Source organism: Molothrus aeneus, chromosome 14, assembly GCF_037042795.1.
Source record: "Molothrus aeneus isolate 106 chromosome 14, BPBGC_Maene_1.0, whole genome shotgun sequence".
Classification (NCBI taxonomy): Eukaryota; Metazoa; Chordata; class Aves; order Passeriformes; family Icteridae; genus Molothrus; species Molothrus aeneus.
Window position 1 is genome coordinate 8,667,111 of NC_089659.1, and position 20,235 is coordinate 8,687,345.

General features: G+C 36.9%; 1 protein-coding gene across 7 annotated transcripts in view; it reads right to left on the bottom strand.

Annotated features, from left to right (window-relative positions):
* Window positions 1–574: 574 nt before the first annotated feature.
* The window catches only part of LOC136562407 (phosphatidylinositol-binding clathrin assembly protein-like), a 28,843-nt gene continuing 9,182 nt past the window's right edge, over window positions 575–20,235 (bottom strand). Inside the window, exons 4-23 of one of the 7 annotated variants that reach the window (XM_066559204.1) lie at window positions 19,392–19,494; window positions 19,107–19,200; window positions 18,891–19,002; window positions 17,752–17,858; window positions 17,095–17,136; window positions 13,568–13,653; window positions 12,383–12,506; window positions 11,653–11,789; window positions 11,253–11,356; window positions 10,244–10,390; window positions 9,742–9,801; window positions 9,520–9,630; window positions 8,744–8,860; window positions 8,597–8,627; window positions 7,985–8,105; window positions 6,051–6,074; window positions 5,868–5,924; window positions 5,438–5,545; window positions 4,827–4,881; window positions 575–2,338 (exon numbers count right to left, since the gene is read on the bottom strand). In XM_066559204.1, coding sequence (XP_066415301.1) covers window positions 4,867–4,881; window positions 5,438–5,545; window positions 5,868–5,924; window positions 6,051–6,074; window positions 7,985–8,105; window positions 8,597–8,627; window positions 8,744–8,860; window positions 9,520–9,630; window positions 9,742–9,801; window positions 10,244–10,390; window positions 11,253–11,356; window positions 11,653–11,789; window positions 12,383–12,506; window positions 13,568–13,653; window positions 17,095–17,136; window positions 17,752–17,858; window positions 18,891–19,002; window positions 19,107–19,200; window positions 19,392–19,494 — 1,700 coding nt within the window. In that variant the 3' untranslated portion in view covers window positions 575–2,338; window positions 4,827–4,866. Of the gene's footprint in view, window positions 4,882–5,437; window positions 5,546–5,867; window positions 5,925–6,050; window positions 6,075–7,984; window positions 8,106–8,596; window positions 8,628–8,743; window positions 8,861–9,519; window positions 9,631–9,741; window positions 9,802–10,243; window positions 10,898–11,252; window positions 11,357–11,652; window positions 11,790–12,382; window positions 12,507–13,567; window positions 13,654–17,094; window positions 17,137–17,751; window positions 17,859–18,890; window positions 19,003–19,106; window positions 19,201–19,391; window positions 19,495–20,235 lie in introns of those variants that run through there. The other 6 variants (XM_066559209.1, XM_066559206.1, XM_066559205.1 and 3 more) reach the window with 6 other exon arrangements.

Here is a 20,235-nt window from a genome sequence, read left to right on the forward strand (position 1 = left end):
CTATCCCACAGCGCAGATGCCAAACCAAATAGAGCCAATGCCTTTAACAATCTACAATAACCATTCCGAAAGGATCAGCGGTAATGCCTGCCCTGCATTCACACGCACAGGCTGCTCCCGACCCGTGCCCTCACAGCCGGCTCGCTGCAGCCCGGCCGAGCCCGCAGCTCATTGCTGCTGCCCAGGCCTCAGCTCTGAGATGGAGACCAACACGAATAAACTACTAAATAGTCCAAGCTTACAACTGAAAACAGATCTCTGAAACCTAAAGAAACAAAAATACTGCTATTAAGAATGGAGTTTTCTGCTGTAGAAAGAAGGAGCAGCTGCAGCACCCCCATGTCCTCACCCTGCTGCAGGCCCTCCACACTGCTGGAATGATGATGGCGGGGGAAGGAATCCAGCTCCAGGCAAACTCCGCCAAGGCTCACAGTGTCCCTGGAGCTTCCTCTGCTCCAGTGTAAACACAGAGGAGGAACAAGCCAGTTAAACACTCTAATTCAGCCATGGCTTATAGGCATTATAGAAAGCCTTAAGCCTGAGAACACAAAAAATGATCACATATACACATGCCTTGCATATGCCAAAGTTTATTTTTTTCCAAAACCTGTTTCATCAAATATGTGGATACGAGCAGTTTTTTAAAAAATGAACAATTTGCATATTAACAAATTGTGAAGTTCCACAATTAAAATATCAACACAGCCAGTCTTGTGCTTAGGCTTATTTTTTAAAAAATTCATAGAACATAAATCCTTAGATTTTTTTCCAGTTTGTGGCTAGTATATTTTCCACACATTCTGTATTCTTATAAAATGAAGGAACTCACAGAAAGGAACATCTGTACAAGAATACATCTGAAAAAAAGCAACCTAAATTATCATAGCTCCTTTTAAATAAATATCCAATAAAAGGCACAAACCTGTTTATGGGAGAAAACATAACATACAAAACAAGACCTATTAAATAAATAAAGTGTGGGTTGGGGTGAGGGAAATCTGTTCCAGCACCTATTTTGTCATTGCTCCAAGATAAGATTCCAGCCAAACATTTGGTAAAGGATTAAGCTTAATCACAAGGATACACATCTGAGATATACTGAAAGATTTGATGTTACAATTCCTGTTGTAACTGTACCAGTTACTACAATCTCTTTAAATAGCTGATTATGAGAATCTGCATAAAGTAGTGATGCAGAAATGTACAGATCAATGACAAGTCAGATACAGCTTCAGAGTCATAGCAACAGGTTTTCTATAGTCCTAGCTATCAGTAATGTATAAATGATAACATGTACAGTTTCCATTGCTCAAAAATATAATCTTTTCAATGGAAATAAATGACTGATACAGTGCCTTTAGATGTTATCCTTACAATACAAACTACCCCAAACAAAGTTTTCCTTTTTATGTACAAATTAAGCACCGATCCACAGTGCATACTATTCTAATTGTAACCCCCCCATCCCTGCCACACATCAAAATACCCAGCTGGGGATAGATAGACCCTGTATTCAATCTTGTAGTCAGAAGTTCTGTTGTTACTTTTGTGTGTGTGGTTTTTGCTGTTGGTTTTGTTTTTTTCTTAAACAAAAGTCCATTTGTTATTTTACCTACAAATATTCCACCACTATGTGCACAGAACAGATTTTTCTAGTACACATGTCCAAAATTTATTTAAAAAAAAATCAGTAACTTCTTGGAGGCAAAGTCAAACTACATCTTGAGAACATTAGAAAACCCCAGTTATTTAGAGGTACATGTTCAAGTCCAAGAGACCTCACACAATCCACCTTTCCAAAGTCCCTCAGAAGCCATCCAATGGCATGTTCCATGACAGCCTGCCTGTAGCAGCACCAGGTCCCAACAGTGAGGCTCAAGTGACCCACTAAAGTACAATAATGCAAAGTGTACAGCACAAATCACAGTCTTCCTCCTCGTTCAGACAAACATGGAGAGACATCTTAGTCATCAGCTTCCTGAAGTATTCAGAACATGATTGTGATCCAATGAGTCAGAAGGAAAATCACATTTATATACATCTCTCTTGACTCCTCACAACTGCTGTTAGCAGTTTCTGCAGGCTGGTACAGTCACCCTCAAGAACAATGTTGGTGTTCAAAGTGGGTTTTTTTTTGTGGAGAATAGCCATAAAAGCCTTGACAGCATCCTAAGTCCTTGGTTTTCACTTCTCAAGTATGTTATTTAAACACATACTCTGCCATTTTGTGTGTTCCAACACATGCACAAGAAAGAGTTGGGCAAAACCCAGTCCTGTGCACTTGTGTGCAGAGAGAAGGTACAAAGTGATCTTGGCTTCACAAGGATCAAGCTGCAAGCTGTGTTTCAAAGCAACAGAAGAAGGCAGGTTATAAAGTTCTTAAAACATACTTTGTGGCTGTTTCTCCTTTTTTAATACTAATAAGTTGGTATCAGACAGCTTTGCTACAAGAAAGCAGACCAAAAAAACCATTAAAAGATCCAGAGCAAATCAGAAGTAGTGCAAGCTATTATCCAGTACTAAATCCATTTCTGAGCCAGGTACATTCCAGATATTCAGAATGCTCTGAAATAAAGTTATAACAAATATATACTGCTTGCCAGGCATTTATTTGCATATTTTATTAAAATAACGTGTTATCACTTATACAACTCAGTATAAGAAAGAGACCTAACAGCTTACAGTGCTAGGAACTGCCTGCTTGTAGCACTCTCACTTCTGCCATTAATGCCCAGACATTCATAACTACATGGACTGATCTAATTTGAACACAAGACTTTTGACTGCTGAATGAATCTATGGAATTCACTATTTCTTAAATAAACAGTCCCCTCACCACAACGACCCATTCTAAATGGCATCTATTCCCTCAGCATGTGGAGGGCAACTATAGGCACTGAAGAACTCATTGGCTTAAAATTGTACAATTGTTCAACCCAATAAAGGTGGATTAAAGCTTGAAGCCCTTTGTAATTCAAACTTGAACATTAAACTACCATCTACTGAGTCCAAATTCTTTGAAAGTCCATATACGTCAAGGAACACTGAGTTTTAAATGTCTGCAAGGTTTCATTTTCCAGGAAATCAGCAGTTACAGATTTCAAGGGTTGAGGAGAGGAGTTTTATTTTGTTTCTTTTGTATTGATTCATTGGGCAAAATATTTACCATAGAGTTAAGAAATACTATTTTTGCACTCTTTGGACAGAATTAAGCATTTGGAAAAATAGAAGGGTTGTTCTCACTCTGAGGAATGTGCTTTATTTAGAAGTGCTCTACAGGAGAGTTTGACAAGATTCTCAGGCCTAGCTGCATGTATGGTGAGAGTGAGAGATATTTCTGCAATTACAGACTCTCCCAAAAGATAAAAGACATATGATGCTGGAGGTGTATTATAACAATAGAAAACTCAGCTTTAATATTAATCATTATTAGAAATAATTTTACAGGAGAGCTTTTCATTGCATTTTGCCACAAAACTTCTGGAGGAAAAGTTCCCACTTCTATCTACTTATAACTAATGGGTTTTTTTAATGCTATCACTTTTTATTGGACAGTGAAAAATACAAGGCATTTTCATAGCCAATTTCAGTTCTGGAGGAAGATTCTTAAGTACAAAACAAGTTCCAGAAGTCTGTACACATCTGACCCATTGTGAACAGCAATATTACATAAATTAGTTGATTTTAAAGATTTTCCTCTCAAAAAGAGTCCGGATTTCTTAAGGTAGCATTTTTATATTGAAATTACTACAGAAGAAGATTACTGCAGCATCAAAGAAACAACTATCTAAAAGTTTACATGTATTTACACATTTAAAAATAATTATTTTTATATGGTTTACAACTAGGTTCTTATTTCAAAAAAGAAGCACAAGCTATTCTCTACAGCTGGATAATTTCAAAATAGTTGCCAGTTCATGAGTGTCAGCATGATTGCAAGGTTTGAGTCTTCTGACCTAATGGACTTTAGAAAGAAGAGTTGGCTCTCTTGCCTCCACTGCAGTTATCAACAAGGCTCTCAGAGTGCTGCAGTGCTGGGGCACTGACAGACCCTGGCTCCCAAGGCTGCTCTCCCCTGAGCCCCTGGTGGGAGGTGCCACCTGCAGAGAAGGTACCTGTGAAGTGCAGCTGCTGGAGCTGCAAGAACTGTTCTGGAACACACTCATTTCCCCATGTCTGTCACAGACTTGCAGCTGCTGGCTCTTTTAACTCAGCTCTGTCATACTGACATACCAATGGAGCAATTTATTATTTTTACTATGTCTGTGTAATATGTGTCTTGTTGATTCACAGCATTTCAAACTCACATTATAAAGTTTGCAAATTACTATAAGTTATTCTAATGTGAAAAAGCTGTCTGATTTCACACAATGTTGGCCTTATGATAATGCAAGCACTGCTCTATCAGAGTATTTATTAGAGCACATAAAAATTTTATTGCTCAACTTGATTTTGTGTTGTGTCTTGGTTACAGCAGCCACAGAATTTATGAACAAAATAAATAACTTTGACATTCTCAGTCAATTCCTAAGGTAATCCACTGATGATTAAGGTTGTAGAGCAATCATGTAACCTTCTCCTTGATTTTGAACATGGTAATCCAGCTTGCACCTTCTGAGTCAACCTCAATAAAAATAGTTTTCTGCTGAGCAGTTAAAAAAAAAAAATCAGGAAACAAACATGACTTCACACTGCAGTGACTGTTATAAACAAGAATCTCTAAAGCATTGCAGTTCAAAATAATATTGTATTATACAGGGAATAAGCAGTTGCCCTGTTCAGGAATACATCATGGAAAGATTGAAATTCAGTCTTTTCTTTTTTACCAGTATTTGGTTGTTGTCACATCTTGTTGCTTTGGTGGTTCTACATGAACTGTATCTGTGAAACAAAGATTATGTATTAATGCCACTTATATAACAAATGCTTTCCCAGTGTTTTAGAATAAAGAATCTATTTGGCTGCTTTGTTACTTTTAAGTCTATAGGCTTTGGCACTTGAAAAAACCCAAAGAACATTAAAACCAATGTATTTGGATGACAAGAGTACAGCTTCTCCAGCTTGAATGATCTCTTGTCCATGCATTTTTCCCTCCCACATCACCTGATCCTTGAAGAAGCTTCCAGCACTGCTCTGGTCAGCATGAGTAAACCAAGTATCCAGCTAATGTCATAGGGAGAATAAAACCTACATACCTTCACCGCTCCTGTTTACTTATTACTGAAACAGTGAGAAGTAAAAATCTGATTTTCACTTTCTTCCTTGCTTCCTGCAATTCCATCATCTGAATTTACCTTCTCACCAGAAAAAGTTGCTGCCCTTGAGGAACCCCTCACTTGCACATGCAGAAATACACCTGCAGCCTTTAATGAAGCATTTGGTTGTGTTTGCCAGGGCTGAAGCTTCAATATTAACAAGATTAAAGAGCACTGTTCACCTGAGTTTCAGAAACGGGTGCAAAAGGATTTGTTGGCCTTAGACCAGGCTGTGTGTACATCATTGTCTGAGGTGCCATCAAAGGAGCAGCTCCAACCTGAGGAGGTACCTGTGAGAAAAACAAAAACCCCACAGAACCAAATATATCAAATTCAAACTACTTCCACAAGATACATCTTTTTGCATTTGAAGTATAGTAGAAAAGAAAAATATAGACACACAGAGAATAAAGTCAAAGTTTTTAAAAAACACTGCTATATCAACCCCAGAGTCATCTCTTTCAATGCAGAATGAGAAACATACCAGATTTCACACACTATTGCCAACACATTTAATGTGCAGGATGGTTTGAACATCATAATTCATGACATGAAACCCACTGGTAGAGACAACTCAGTTTTCAGGAATTCAAAACAAATCAAGCTTCTTACCATTCCATATACAGGCACTTGAGGTGTGGTCAATGGGTATGTGATAGGAGCAGGTACCTTTAAACAAGAAAATTTTAAATTTTAGATAAACTCATGCATACTTAGTAATAGATCTACAGAACTTTGAAAACCACATTTTTCAATACTAAAAATAACCAATGTATTTACAAGAAATGGACTTACATATGCAGGATAGTGTACTCCATTCTGGCATAGCAAAAGGATAAGATAGAAAATTATTTAATAGGTATTCATGCTGGAAATTCTAACTAAGGGATGGATTCAAGTCCAGTACCATAACAGTTTTTAACTATGCTTATTTATTAAAACCATTAAACCATGAGGAAAAAAGTGCAAGGACAGTAACATAAGTTAATAAGCTTAGAAAGTTACCACTAGTACAATTTACAGCAAAATTAGAAATTTTACTACACCTAGCCAGATTTGAGCATATTGCTTGCACAAGCACGTGTGTGAGAAGCTTTTAGAGGGCATGGCATGCAATGCTCCTTCTTCCTCCCATTATTGGAGAAGGGCATAGGAAAAAAAGCCAAGACAGCCAGTGACCATTTGGTTTAGGAACTGAATAGCAGCAGATGTTTAGTCAGGTTGGTGTTGCCCACATACTAACATCTGATGTCAGCACATATCACAGTATGACAAAAGAAAAATGAAGAGCATTTTTAGCCTTATATCAGGTTACATTCACAGGCCCAGCAATGCACGTGCTTCCTAAGGCCATGCTTTGTTAAGCTGTGCTAATTCCACTGAACCCCAGGTGCTGGTTAAACCCTTGGCTATGGGACAGGATGCAGTGGTTCATGAATTGGAGGGTGAGCTCTGAGGGCCAGAGGCCAGCCAGGACACTGAGACCTCTGCAGTTCTGGGGCACACATTTTAAAGAGGCTCAGAGCTGAGCTAGATCTTGACATCAGTAATTGTTTGGAGCTCCAGGAAAAGGCATGACCAGACACCTGGCATAAAACAGTCAAATGCTTAGACCTGATGAACATATGAAATCAAAACATCACTTGAAATCCACAGTGATCAATGGGCACTAAGGTACCCTCCATGTTCCAGAAATAAAAATGCATCAGCACTCTAACAACACATTCTAGAGCACCTAGAGGGGATAAAGAGATTGTATGGTCTCAAAAAATCTCAAATGGGAATGCAATAACACTCTCATCAAATTTTTTAGTTTAATTTTTGAGTCCAATACTGGATTTAATACTGTATTCAACTTCTCTAATTCTGAATGAGCATAGTCATAAGACAAGGAAAATAGGCATTAGGCAAAACTATGCTTATTGCAAAATTAAGTCAGACAGCAGTCCAAAATTCACAGGAAGTGTGGTAATTATCCTAGTTGTCTATGTAACTGAGATGAACATCTACTTCCCTCTAAGAGCTATATTTTAGAAGTGATTCATATTTCTATGAATATAACACAGTTGAAAAATCGTCTTAAATCATAGAAAAGTCAGTTGCCTACAAATACTCCTCCTACAAATGAAAATTCTTCATTTAAATAACTATAAAAGATACATTTAACATTTTCTACTGTGTTAAAAATATGAAGTTGCTGTTGAGCATTATCAGAAGTCCAAAGCGCTGCTTGACCTCCTTATTAGGGTGCCTTGCAGGGGTTGCAGCAGTGTTTCATGATAAAACTGAAAAAGGAGCAAAGACTGGAAGGAACAGCAGTTTTGCCCTTAAAACACATTCTTTGGATTCTTAAAGGTGAATTTTTGTGTGCACATTTGCATGTGAGGGGGAGTGGGAACATCTCAAACATACACATCAGGAATTTTCTGGACTGGGATCACTTGTTTCAATCCCGAAAGAATTTATGAACTGAGACAGGTAATCCACCCTTCACTTGAGTTGTAAGCCCTTAGTGGACAAGTTTTTCAGTGAGGGAAATAAAGCATGCTAAAATCTCTACCTCATTCAGTAAGATCCTATGATCCTGTAAGCATTCCCTGCTACCCCCAGTCTTGTATCAAATGCCTTTGAATTTGAAAATTAAATTTAATTAAATTATTTTTAAATGAATGCAAGCAGAGAAGCAGCAGTTGCTAGAATGAAGTGTGATTTCACAGTACAGAAATTACCATGTGTGGAATAGTGGGTAAGGGAGTTGGGGTCCACGTGGTTGATGTGCTTGTTTTTGCTTGCCAGTTTGTTCCACCAGTAAGTTTTTTCTCTGTAGGCTGAGACCACTGCATATCTGATCTAAAATGAAGCCATGGTGTTAGTTTTCATGGAGAGACAACATCTAGAGTAAAACAACATGACAGGAAACCCAAACATCCCTTAATGCATGCACACAGCTGAAATCTATGAAGAAGCACTCAGAATTTCAGTAATTACTTATGTATCTCCTCTCCTGTAAGTGTGAAGCCTGGGGCTTCTGTTTGTGTTAAAAATGAACTATCAGTGCTGCACTGTGCATATAATGACTAACTGGAGTTTGAGGTAACTTTTTTAGTGTTTCATAAAAATAAAAATACTTCAATAAAAATACAGCAATTGCAAAACTAATTAAAGTGAGTTACTTTAAAAGTTAAGGTTGGCCACGTTGTGCTGACTGACCACAAACATACTGTTCCAATGCACTTGTCAGTTATTCTGGATTGTTTCAAGAGATGAGATCCTTGCCATGTTAGTGCCAGAGACTTTCAAACACTCATGTGAGAATATTCTAAGTACATATATGCACTTACTTTTTCGATGGAGTTCCTCCAAAGCCAAGATCTGTGGGGGTAAAGAAGCAGACAAAATCCTTAAGCATTTTAATTTTGGAGGGAAAAAAAGCTTATTTTGCTTTTAGTAAAAAATGGGAAAGTAAATTTTAAAAGCTTCACACTTACTTCCTACTAGGTTTGCAAGTGAAGAATCAAGGTCATTTGCTAAAATTTTTCCACTTTGCTGGCTGGTTACAGTGGCTCTTTGACTTTGTGGTGGTACTGTGGGTTGCAATACATCATCTAGAAAGTTAAAACCTAAACAAAGAGAATAAACTGTTAACAAAATGGTTACATTACATTTAATAAATGACATCTGTAGGCCAGGGAGGTATTGTCTTTAGAGCACTAATTTGAGTATTTATATGTGAGGGTTCAACATGATGGAAGTATTTAAGACTTGGACAGAAACACAGTTTAACCTCTTATTTTTCATGGAATACTGTATTGTACCTACTAATCTAAAAGAATCTTTAACTGTATTTTAACAATACTTTGGTACACAGAAGAGAAAGACAGGTATTCTTCAAGAAACACACACAACCAGTTCTGGACTTCTGCAAGTGCTGTGCCTCTGAATGGAATCAGAGGGAAATCATCACCATGTATCAAGAGAAAGCACAGAAGAAAAATGAATATGAGCTTACCCATTAGGAGAATCCAGTGGGCCACATTCAAAGTTTGTTCCCCCAGAGAGAGAGGAAACAGTTATTACACAGAGAATGAAATCAAAGATAATTTTAAAGTAAATAACTAACAACTGAACTGATTGCCTCTTATCAGCCCATAATCACCTTGCAAATATATTAAGTTATTAAATTTCCAACTGCAATAGCAATTGTGCTAAATTGTTAAGCAATTTTTGCTTGTAGGGTATAAATTAGTCATAAGGCAGTTTTTACCACTTGCAGTCCTGTACTCTGGTGCTGTAGATTTTCCTCCAAAAACAGCATCAAAATCCACATTAATTGTTGAAGAGGCAGTACTCGGAGAAGCTGAATGAAGAGGAAAACCTGAAAAAAAAGTTGAGTAATGAAATGCATCCATGAAGTAATATCACTCATTCTAGTGAAACCAGAAAGTTTTAAAAAACAAAAATTAAAAAAAAAAAAAAATCAAATTACCATCAACAGTCACAGGATGATACACAGAAGCATATGTTGGTTTATGACCACTAAAATCATCTTGGCAAAAGGAGAGAAGAAAATAAGATCAGTTTTAAAGAGAAAAAGGAAGAGGGAACTCAACAATTAAGTCTGCAGTTAAAAATTAGGAAATTTTACTAATATAAAAAGGGTGTTTTTTTCTATTTTACATATTTGAAAAGCCAAGTAACTACTGCATTCCCCATTACAAAAGAGAAAGGAGGCTGCAGTTGGAAAGAAATCAGCTGAAGATCTTAGGATGTCTAGACTGGGCAAGCAGAACAAAATAATAGTTTATTTCAACTACAGAAATAAACATTTAAGGAAACATATAATTTACTACACCTGGAATTAATGGACCATTTTCACTTATTAATAAAAAGTGAAGATGGGCCCATATCACAAGAAGACTACATAGCCCACATTATTAGCATTATCACCTCCACTTGCAAATAAATTACATGGGGTTTGGTTTTTTTACCACTAAACAGTTCCACTGTTTGTTTGGAGGAAAAAGAAGAATTGATGAAAGGGGTGGCAGATTTTACAGCTTCTTCAACTGGCTTCATGTCAAAGATGTCCAGATGAGGTGGAGAACCAACACAACCATTGGAAGACGAGAAAGGACCTTTCAGATGCAGGATTGAAGGAAAGAATACAGAGTACAAATAATGGAAAAGAAAAACAGACTGAAATGATTGAATATGAGAATCTCTAGACAAAGTCAAATTGTAAATATTCTACCTAATGATCAAAGTTAGATACAAATTTTTAGATAGATATTATCTAAACATAAATTTTAGATACAAATTTTTAGTTTTAGATAAAAATCTTAAGAGCTCTCTGTTTAGGGAAAATAATTCTAGTATTGACATAAGGTGGGAGGGGAAGAATGACAGAACATATATCAAAGAAGTTAGATACTACATTTTCGGCTTCAATAATCTACCTTTTAAATAGCATATAAGAGTATCAATTCACCAATTAAAATACTAACATTTACCATGGTGTTATCACTGCCTTCTTTTGGCATTTAAGTAATTTCTTGGACATCTAACCTGACCATTCTTTGGAAGGATGGGTGAAGAAACTGGGGTCCACAGCTTTTTTACAGGAACTCTGAAATTACCAACACCTTTTAAATGAGAAGTATATTAAATATTGCTTAATTAAATGGAAACACTAGTCCAGGATCTTCTCACTTACACCTGCTTAGGTTTTATTTCCCAATGGTTTTCAACTTAGATCTTGAGTTTTATTTCTTCTCCCTGTCCCCTTTATTGAACAGCTCCACTCCTTTGTTCCATCAACACTAATGTTATGTGTTCAAGGAAGTTGGTCAGAATTTTCAGATGATTTACTTCGTATTTTCTTATGAACATTTGGATGCAAAATAGTTAAGGTTTAAGATGCAGATTCAATTAAATATGAACCTTGTATTCTAAGAATTCCCTTATCATTTAGACAGTCAAATCAAGGTATGAGCTCACCTCCCCAAGCATTGCTTGCTGATGTTGATATAGCTGGAGTACTTTGCACAGTTGGAACAAATGCAGGCTGAAGATCAAAAAGATCACTAGAAAGGTTGGGCATGCTGGATAAGAAATGAGAGACAGAGAGAATAATATAAAGATATGTAACAGGTATTGCATTCTTGCTTTTATGAACACCTGTACCAATCTCATTTTCTCTTATCTGCTAACAGCCCATCAACAACAGTGATACAATAAACTGGTAATTGAGCACTGACAAAATTATTGTGGGTACCCCAAGAAAACATCAGCAGAAGGTACCTGAGATGTAACCAGGATCACAGTTTTGCAGTTGATTGCGGAGCTACAGGTCAGTGCAGTAATTTCTGTTTCTTTTGGAAAGCAAAATATCTCTCACCTATTTGTTGTGGGTGCTGGTGCAGCAAAGAGGTCAACAGCTACAGTGGTATTCACACTTTTTCCTGATAAAGTGCTTGGGGATGCTGATGTGGAAGTGGAATTTGATACTACAGAGATTTCTCTTAATCGCTGCTCCTGAAAGGTGAGACAGTTGGCATTTTAGTCTTATTAATTTATTAACATTTCAGTCCTGGAGACATTTTCAAAGAAGAAAATTTTAATTCTATAAAGTCCTAAAACCAGAAAAATAACTGAAATTAGAGATAAGAATATTTGTCTTAACAAATCATGTAAAAATCAAGGTGAGACTTGATGTTTTAAATAATTCTTTTTTAATCCATATCTGCCTAGAAGTAAATCACTTCTAGTCGAGCTACACATTCCAGGCTCCCTCCACAGTCACTCAGAGGAACAGTTCAATGGACCTTTGTTCAGGAAGGCTTGTTTCCCTACTTTATGAGTCTCTTCATGGTTCAATTCAGATGTTCAGAAATCAGTATGACAACAGGCAACCCAATCATAACATAGTAATGCAACACCCTTGTTTAAATTAATTTCATTTACATCCCTCACTACTTCTAGATAGGTTCACTGCATTTTTATAGCACTGGTCAAAGCACAGGTGTATGCTTTACACAGCTCACATTCCTCACATAGAACACTGAGTGACCTTGCAAGCTTCATCACCAGAAAATCTTTGAATACAAAACTTGATAAAAACATCCTACCTTGAGTGCTTGCAGTCTAACTTGTTCCTCCTCCAATGCCTGCTGCTTTTCTTTCTCATCCATCCGGCTGAAGGACATTCCTGTATTGGCAAGTGTGGAAACAGCACTGGATAGGGCACTGGCTCTAAAAGGAGCAAGAATTTTAAAAAATATTAAAAAACCCACAGTCAGGTATACATCACTTACAGTTTCATCATCAAGTGCCTTTTCTAGTCGTGTGTCATCTTCCTTCCCAGTCACCACTTCCCTTACTCTCTGGTACGTAAGAGCAGACACCCAGAAACAGTTTGGTGACAGAGGCAGGAGTGCACAGAGTGACTCCCTTGAGTTTCAGTGGGTAGGAACTGGAAAATGTGGAACACAGCAATTGTCTTTCCTTTTAAAGTTATCTAGACTAGACTGGAATGTTATTCAAATGTCAGAGGCACAGAAAGCTTGTTTGCACACTATGTAACAGCAAAGAAAGCAAACATTATATATATGAATAGAATATTGTGGCAGGGAATCCTTAGATTCTTGAAAAAAATAATCTGAGAGGAAAGACAGCAAATTGGAAACATAGCTCAGCCTGATACATTTATCAATATTTACCAAGTTTCTGTGGGAGAATGTCTATGACAAAAGAGATCTCTCATTATTCAGTCAGGAATATTTTCATACATACTGATACTGTACTGACAGAAAGAATAACACAATTTCTTTCAGCACAAAACATCTAAGCTAATTTGGCTATTCTGAGGAGGGGCTGAAGAAATTTTATGAGAAGGTCAAGATAAATTCATGGTCTGAGAGGTAGGCCATGAATATATAAATAATAACAATTCAGATAAATACCCTCCTATCTTGGGTAAGAAGAGTATCAAAATCCAAACACCTTATAAATGTTACAAGTCAAAGGACTTTAAAAAAGTAGAAACTAAAATGAATAATGTACAATATCTCAGCTCAGTGGTTTATTACAGCATAATCAGAAATCCATCTGAGACACAGGCAGACATACCCACACTTCAAATGTGGCTAAGCTATCAGACTATTACTCACTAGATATTTAATTTATATTTCTAGGAAGATACATTCAGAAGTGAATAAAAATCAAGAATAGCACATGACTGAATCCTGAAAATTGTTAGAATGACAATGGCAAATCTTGTGTACAGGCACTGTTGTAATTCATTGGGTGCTCACCTGCTGGCAGCAGAGACCTCCTTTGTTTTCTTTCCCTCCACAGAAGCCAAATGCTGTTCCAGTGCCTCAAGCAAGCTGCTGGGTGCCTAAAATTAAAAGTATTTATAAAACACTGCTTCTATCAACACATCATTGTTTAGTACACAGATTGTTTTTAGTTGGTGAGAAAACCAAACAAAATCTCACACATCAGTAATGGTGCCTTTGGGTCCTGCTGCCATCCTACACACCCAAATTCCATCTACTCAGTGGTGGTTCCTTAAAAGGAGTGGGATCACAGGGGCAGGAGGGAAGGATTCCCCACAGTGGCTCTGCTTCTGTGCATGCAAGTCAGATTCTTGGTTTTGGCAACAGTATTTGCTGTGTTAGAATTAACTGAATAACCAAAGCTGATGAAGCACTACTCCCTTAAACTCACAGAAGTCCCCAGACAAAGACCTGGCATTTTAAATATATTTTCCCAAGTAACAACAAAAACCCAGTCACTCTCCATTCAAATATTTACTGTCAAAGGCTTGCAGTAGAAACACCTGACAACAGCAGGATGTTAGGTTTGATAAAACAGGGAATCCAATCCAATCTGATCCAAGGACACTACTGCAGAATGAGTAGCTTTTCAACATGTAACTGTAGAATAAACCAACTCAATTACTCTAAGTGAAATAAATCCTGCTGCAGATTTAGATGAAGGGAATGTACCTCTAAAATGTAAATCTATTTGCCAGCTCAGTCCTCCTCACTTGGCAGGGTTTCAGAGACATTAAGCTTCTCTTACCACTTGCCAACTTTCAGGAGGTAGAACAGATATAACAGGCATTGTTTGGAGGAAAAATAAACTTGCCCTTGCTAGCCTTCTGTACCAAAAGCTAGAACAAGGCATTTCCTGGAAAGAGGAAAATATTATTCACACAAGGCTTTGGCAGGCAAGCTCCCCTTTGAAATACTGAGCACAATTCTACCTTCCCACTTTCATTGAAGGCAAATTCAAGCTAGATTAATTCAGAGATGGGGAAAAAAAAAAGGCCATCAAAATAATCCTATAAAACTGCTTGTCTTAAAATGAAGACTTGAGCTTATATATTTCTTAAGTAGAGCAAGGTAAGCTAAGACAGTGTAGTTACCTCACCTCAGGTCATGAATAAATTCAGCGTTCGACCCAGACAGCTAAATCCCAAGAGAGACATTTTGAAATAACCTTTTGGAAAGGTATCAGGGACAAAAAAACCCAAACCAACAAAACAAAAACAACAAGTAAAAAACCAAAATGAAAAAACCCCAGTCAAACCAAACCTCCCCATACTTTTATCTTTCAGAAGGCACAGTAGCTTGCAAAAGGCATTGCATGGCACAGCTGCTTAGATAATCTTAGTAACAGGAGACCATGCCCTAATTCCAGAAAGCTTCTCCTCATATTTTTTTCCTCCCAAATCCACTCAAACTTATTTGTATGGAAATGCATATTCTGTACTTACTTTTTTAAAAACCCTCTGAACAACCCCCTCAACCACAAGAACTAAACCAAACAATCCAGTAACCTCCTCTGAACTTTCTCACTACTGCAGATAGCCAACAAAACATCAGACTTGGAGTGAACAGGGTAGTTTTAGATCAGAAATTATACCTGGCCTAATCCAGCCACTGACTTGAGAAAGGCTGTATTTCATGATTCACCTCCATCCCCCACCCCCCAAAACACAAGACAAACTAACATCCATACAGAGGGAAACAACCCAGTTATGTTCATGAAACACAAGAACAGCTATTAACAGAAAGCAACATCAACAGGGCACCTACAAAGGAAATTTTTTTCACAGAAACAGGCAAAAGTGGCAGTATTAAGAAATTACAGCAAATTCTTTTGAAGTGGCACTAAATGGATGGACAATTATTCAACTCATATTAAATGCCATGAATTTTTCTGTCTAAGTGGAATGTTTAATAGTGGCACTGAAATTGCCAAAATGCACAGGATGCTGAGGTCTACCACCAGCTCAGAATTGCTTTCCTCATGTAAGTGCTCTTACAACAAAACAGCTGAGCTATTAGAAATAAAACGTTGTGGGCACAGTAGATATTAAGTATTTTCTCACTGAAAGTTTCAGATAAAAAAAAGCAGCAAAATGAAGTTAAATACCCCTATTCCCAGTAAATAAAAAAACCCCACTTGCTTTCAAGAGCCTTTTAATGACCCAATTAAGTGGCCAAGTGCACACTAACCCAGTGAGGTATAAATAACTTCAGTATAATGTGATTAGCATAATACAGCCCAGCTGAATACTGCAGTACTAATCAAAAGACAAAGTATGACGCTAAGATCAAACAGCAACAGAAAACTTCAAACTACTGTTTTCAATCATTACCTGCCCTTACCCTGATGGTTTCAGTCATAGTTCCTTTATACCACATAGGCAAGTTCTTAAAGTGATTAATATTAAATGCTAGGAGCAAGCATTAGAGATCTGTGCTTTGAAGCATGCATTATTTCAGATGGAAATCATACTGTAGGCAGTAATGAACACCACTGACAATGGAAGTTTGTGGCTTAGGTTTGATTTCCATATTAAAAAGACACTAATTAAGGTTAGGCAAATCTTCACACTAGATATATTTCTCATGATTAGTCCATGAAATTGAATTTCAAGAAGCTAGTGTAGGATTAGATGTGACTGTTCAAACATTACACATTAGATTGTTAGTTTGTCACTGACTGCACTCCATCAGCTCCAGTGCTCGAGCTCTAAGGCACTGCAGTTTGTGCCCCAGTCTCCTCAGGCTGTTTACTGCATGCTGCAGCTTACTCTGTACTACAGAAATAATGACACACTCTGCTGTGTTGGGCTGGCCCTAGGTGAGAAATAAAACATCCCTATAAACTGAAGGGACTCACAAAGAACAACCCTGTTGACCTCTGTGGACTATCAGTGTTTCCTGTTCACCAGGTCAAAGCATTTTCTCACCTTCCTTCTGCCCCTCAGTTTATCCTCACTGGAAGGTGTTTCCCTGCATTCCACCTTTCAGACTGAGTTTTCCAGCACACAACCTGCACTGCATATGTCCCTTATACTACTGAGTAAAATAAAAGCCAGCATTAAGAGCTGATACAGAAACATCAAATTTATTCTTCAGACTTAAGGGGACAGAAAAAAATTTCAACTGATCCAGCTCAGTGCCATCTTTAAGTGTGTTGGAAGACATGTAGTGAAATAGAAGACTTTCCTGTAGGTATGGCAAGATACTTCTGCTTACTTACCAAGGAATCCTCTGTGATAAAAACCAGAAGTTCTTGAAAAATATTATTTTCTGTGGGTTTTATTGCTTTAAATGACCAAAAAAATCTCATTAAGAACTGCAAAGTGTAATTATTGAATACATTTCATCCATGTGAGAAGCTACTATACATATTTCCCACATATAAATACATGAAAGAGAATACAGTCTCAGGACAAAAGATTACTATGCTACATGCCAACCTTTAAAAACACAAAGAACAAAATAACTGGGTAAATCAATATGCAATGTACACTGACCTGAGTAAGATCTGGAATGTCACCCTGATCAATTCCAACTTGCTGGGTTTACAAAAAAAGGAAAAAAGAGTACATTATTACATGCAGTGCCAATGAACATAAAAACCAGCAGTGTCTGAAAAACCAGCAGTGTTACATAGAAACTAGTATATTAAAAAGGGATATTCATAATTTTCCGAACTGCTGCAAGTTTCACTAGGAACACACCTTAGAAATCAAAACTACATTAAACTGCATCTCAAGGCAAACTCAGCTTTTCATCCAGCCTAACTTTCATGCAGAAAAGCCTGCTAGAAGCATTAGAAACAGCCACATTGCTTACTGGAACTAGTTATCAATTTTTAAGTACTTACAGTAAAGGAGAGCCCTATAAATATCTTTAAATAGACTGTAATAGTCAGTTTATACATTCTGGAGCATTCATAAAATTTATGACAGTTCAGAAAGTTTACGACGTGGTCTGGCTAATAAAAAGGATACCCAAGAATCCCACTCCATGTTAACAAGCATATACAAAATTTAAAATATCTAATCTCTAGAAAACTTCCTTGTATGGTGAAGTTAAGCAAACAATTTGTTTCAAGGTGTTTCTATATTGATTGTGTACCAATACAGACAGCTAAATTATATCCTTTCCATACACATAGATTTATTTACCTCTGCTACTTTGAGGAACTCTGACAATTTGGTCATTCTGGCTAGAAATTTTTTGTAAATATCCAAGCCTTCTTTGCACTGGTTCTTCTTCATATCAAAATATCTTTCTGAGGATGCAAATAAAACTCTTGTAAGATAATACCCTCCCAGGCAAAAAGCTGACAGTACTATAGAAGTTAATTTGACACAAAGTTCAGTAACAAGACAGTATTAATTCAAAGCTATTCAGATATTCAAGCTTATAGGAATACCTTTTATAATAAGACAGTCAATACAAAACCACTGATTTTTCTGTTTCTGTGTGTTAGACTATAATGCAAAAATTTATTAAACATGGATGTCTATCAGTGCACATCATTAAATTCGGTATTATGGTGAATATTTTCAAAAAGTCAGCTTTTTTTCAAAAAGCCAGCAATGAGACAATTTATTTTATCATTTGAAAATATTCCTGGTATTTATTGACCTTTTTAGACCCTGTATCAATACATTTTGATACTGAAGTGGCTATGTATACTGAACTGACCTACCAAAAGGAGCATCAACCACATCTTTTACTTTTTATGGTTTTGCTCTATATACTTACAAATATGGCACTGAGTAAAAATTAATGGATTAACAGAACAAACTGATGGCTTCATTCATAAATTCGCTTCAATAGTAATGAAAAGGCTTTGCTAAGAGCTTATCACCCCTTAAAAAAAAACCCTCAATTTCATCTCATCAGCTCAGGCAGATTCAGGTACCAGTGAAAGGTGACCAGTCAAGTTTTAAAGAAAGAACAGGAAAACAGAATTCAGCCATACTGTGAGTATATTAAATACTCAAAACACCACATATCTCACCAAACCTTTACAGTCCAATTGCAAAAAAAATTTTATCCATGGCACTTTCATGGCATTTTTGTTTCAGTCTCACCAATCACCCTCTCATTTCACTTTCTGTTTCAATATGCATTCTTCCAGGTAGAAGTGGATGTGTGAGCCTATGCTCCTGGTCACTAAAACTAAGACAGGCTTCATTTAACAGCAACAAAACAGAGAAAATTTATTAAGAAACTGAAGTAGTTAATTGTATATGTTCTTTAGTTTTTTCAATATCTTTCACAAAATTCAAAAGCTAAAAAAATTCTCACATACCTAAAAGATTAATAATCCCCTCATTGTATGCTGCAAAAAGTCTAATGGAATCTTTAAAGAGGAGCATAAAGGCAGCATTTATAACACCATTTGTTAGTTCATTTGGATTTGCCTGTGTAGAAAGCAATGAGAAAGTAAATTAGTATTTAACAAAATAATGAAACTCTCACTTCAAAGTGAGAGAATGTTACTTAACACTGAGCTTAAAGTACTTACATCAAAATCAAGGAGTGCATCAAGCTGGTTCTGTATGATTGGAAGGGTTTTCAGAAGCTTTTCAGGATTCATAGTTCTCATCACTCCATCTATCCTACAAAGTAAAGGACACACATTTACAAAATACAGAGATCTCAGCACACATTGTACTGTTTCAACAATGCAATATTGCTTCAAAGGGCCAAAAGAGCACCATTCTATGACAAGCTCAAGAACAACTGAGTTCCTCCTTGTCCCACCCCCTGCAACAGGAAGGGTCAAACACAAGAAGCAGAGTAGTCTTACCCTCTTTTCATTTTGGTGAAGTCAACTGCTACAAGTCTATATGAAAGTGCTTTTTCATTCAAGTACCTGCTGTATCGCCTAATGAAGGTAGACATATCATAGCCTAGAAGTTAAGCATTTGTAAGTTAGACATTTTGAAGGGAAAACTGAAGTTTTTCAGTTCTTTTCAAGAACTGTTCTCCTACTAGCCTATTTTACATCAGCTTGCATAAAAAGTCCTTCCTAGGCACTTTCCAGGATCTTGAGATGTGACATTAGTTTCTTCCCAAGTGGCTAAGATTGGGAAAGCATTTTGTGCAATTATGAGAATAAGCACCTAAACACATTAGAACATTAGACAAGAACTGAGCATGAAAGCTTAGGCTAGCACCAAGCAGTTATTGCTAAAATGTACTTGAAATTAGAATAAAAATGTATTCCTAGTAAAATGCTGAAGAGATTGGTAACTTATCTGCCATCCCTCAAAACCCACATGAAAACCTAGAAGTTTTCTACCATGAGCAAATAATTGAAGGACTTATCAGAGATTTGAAGAAGTTCTCCCTATTTATACAGCACATCCTAGTTACCATTCCATGCACCTTAACAGTAAATATTTACTGCTGAGTCTTTAAAATGCAACAACAAAAATTATTATTGTACTGATAATTCATCAGGTTTACTCTAATGAGCATTAAGAGCTCAGTTTGTAAGATTTACAGCTGTGCAGCTGTGTGTGCAATGCTGCATACATTACAGACAGATTCCTAGTACTCACCTAGGTAACTCAATGTCACTTTACCTGTGTCTACATTCCTGGCTGGACATTCTTTGGTGTCTCACAGAATAAAAACCAAAACAGCCT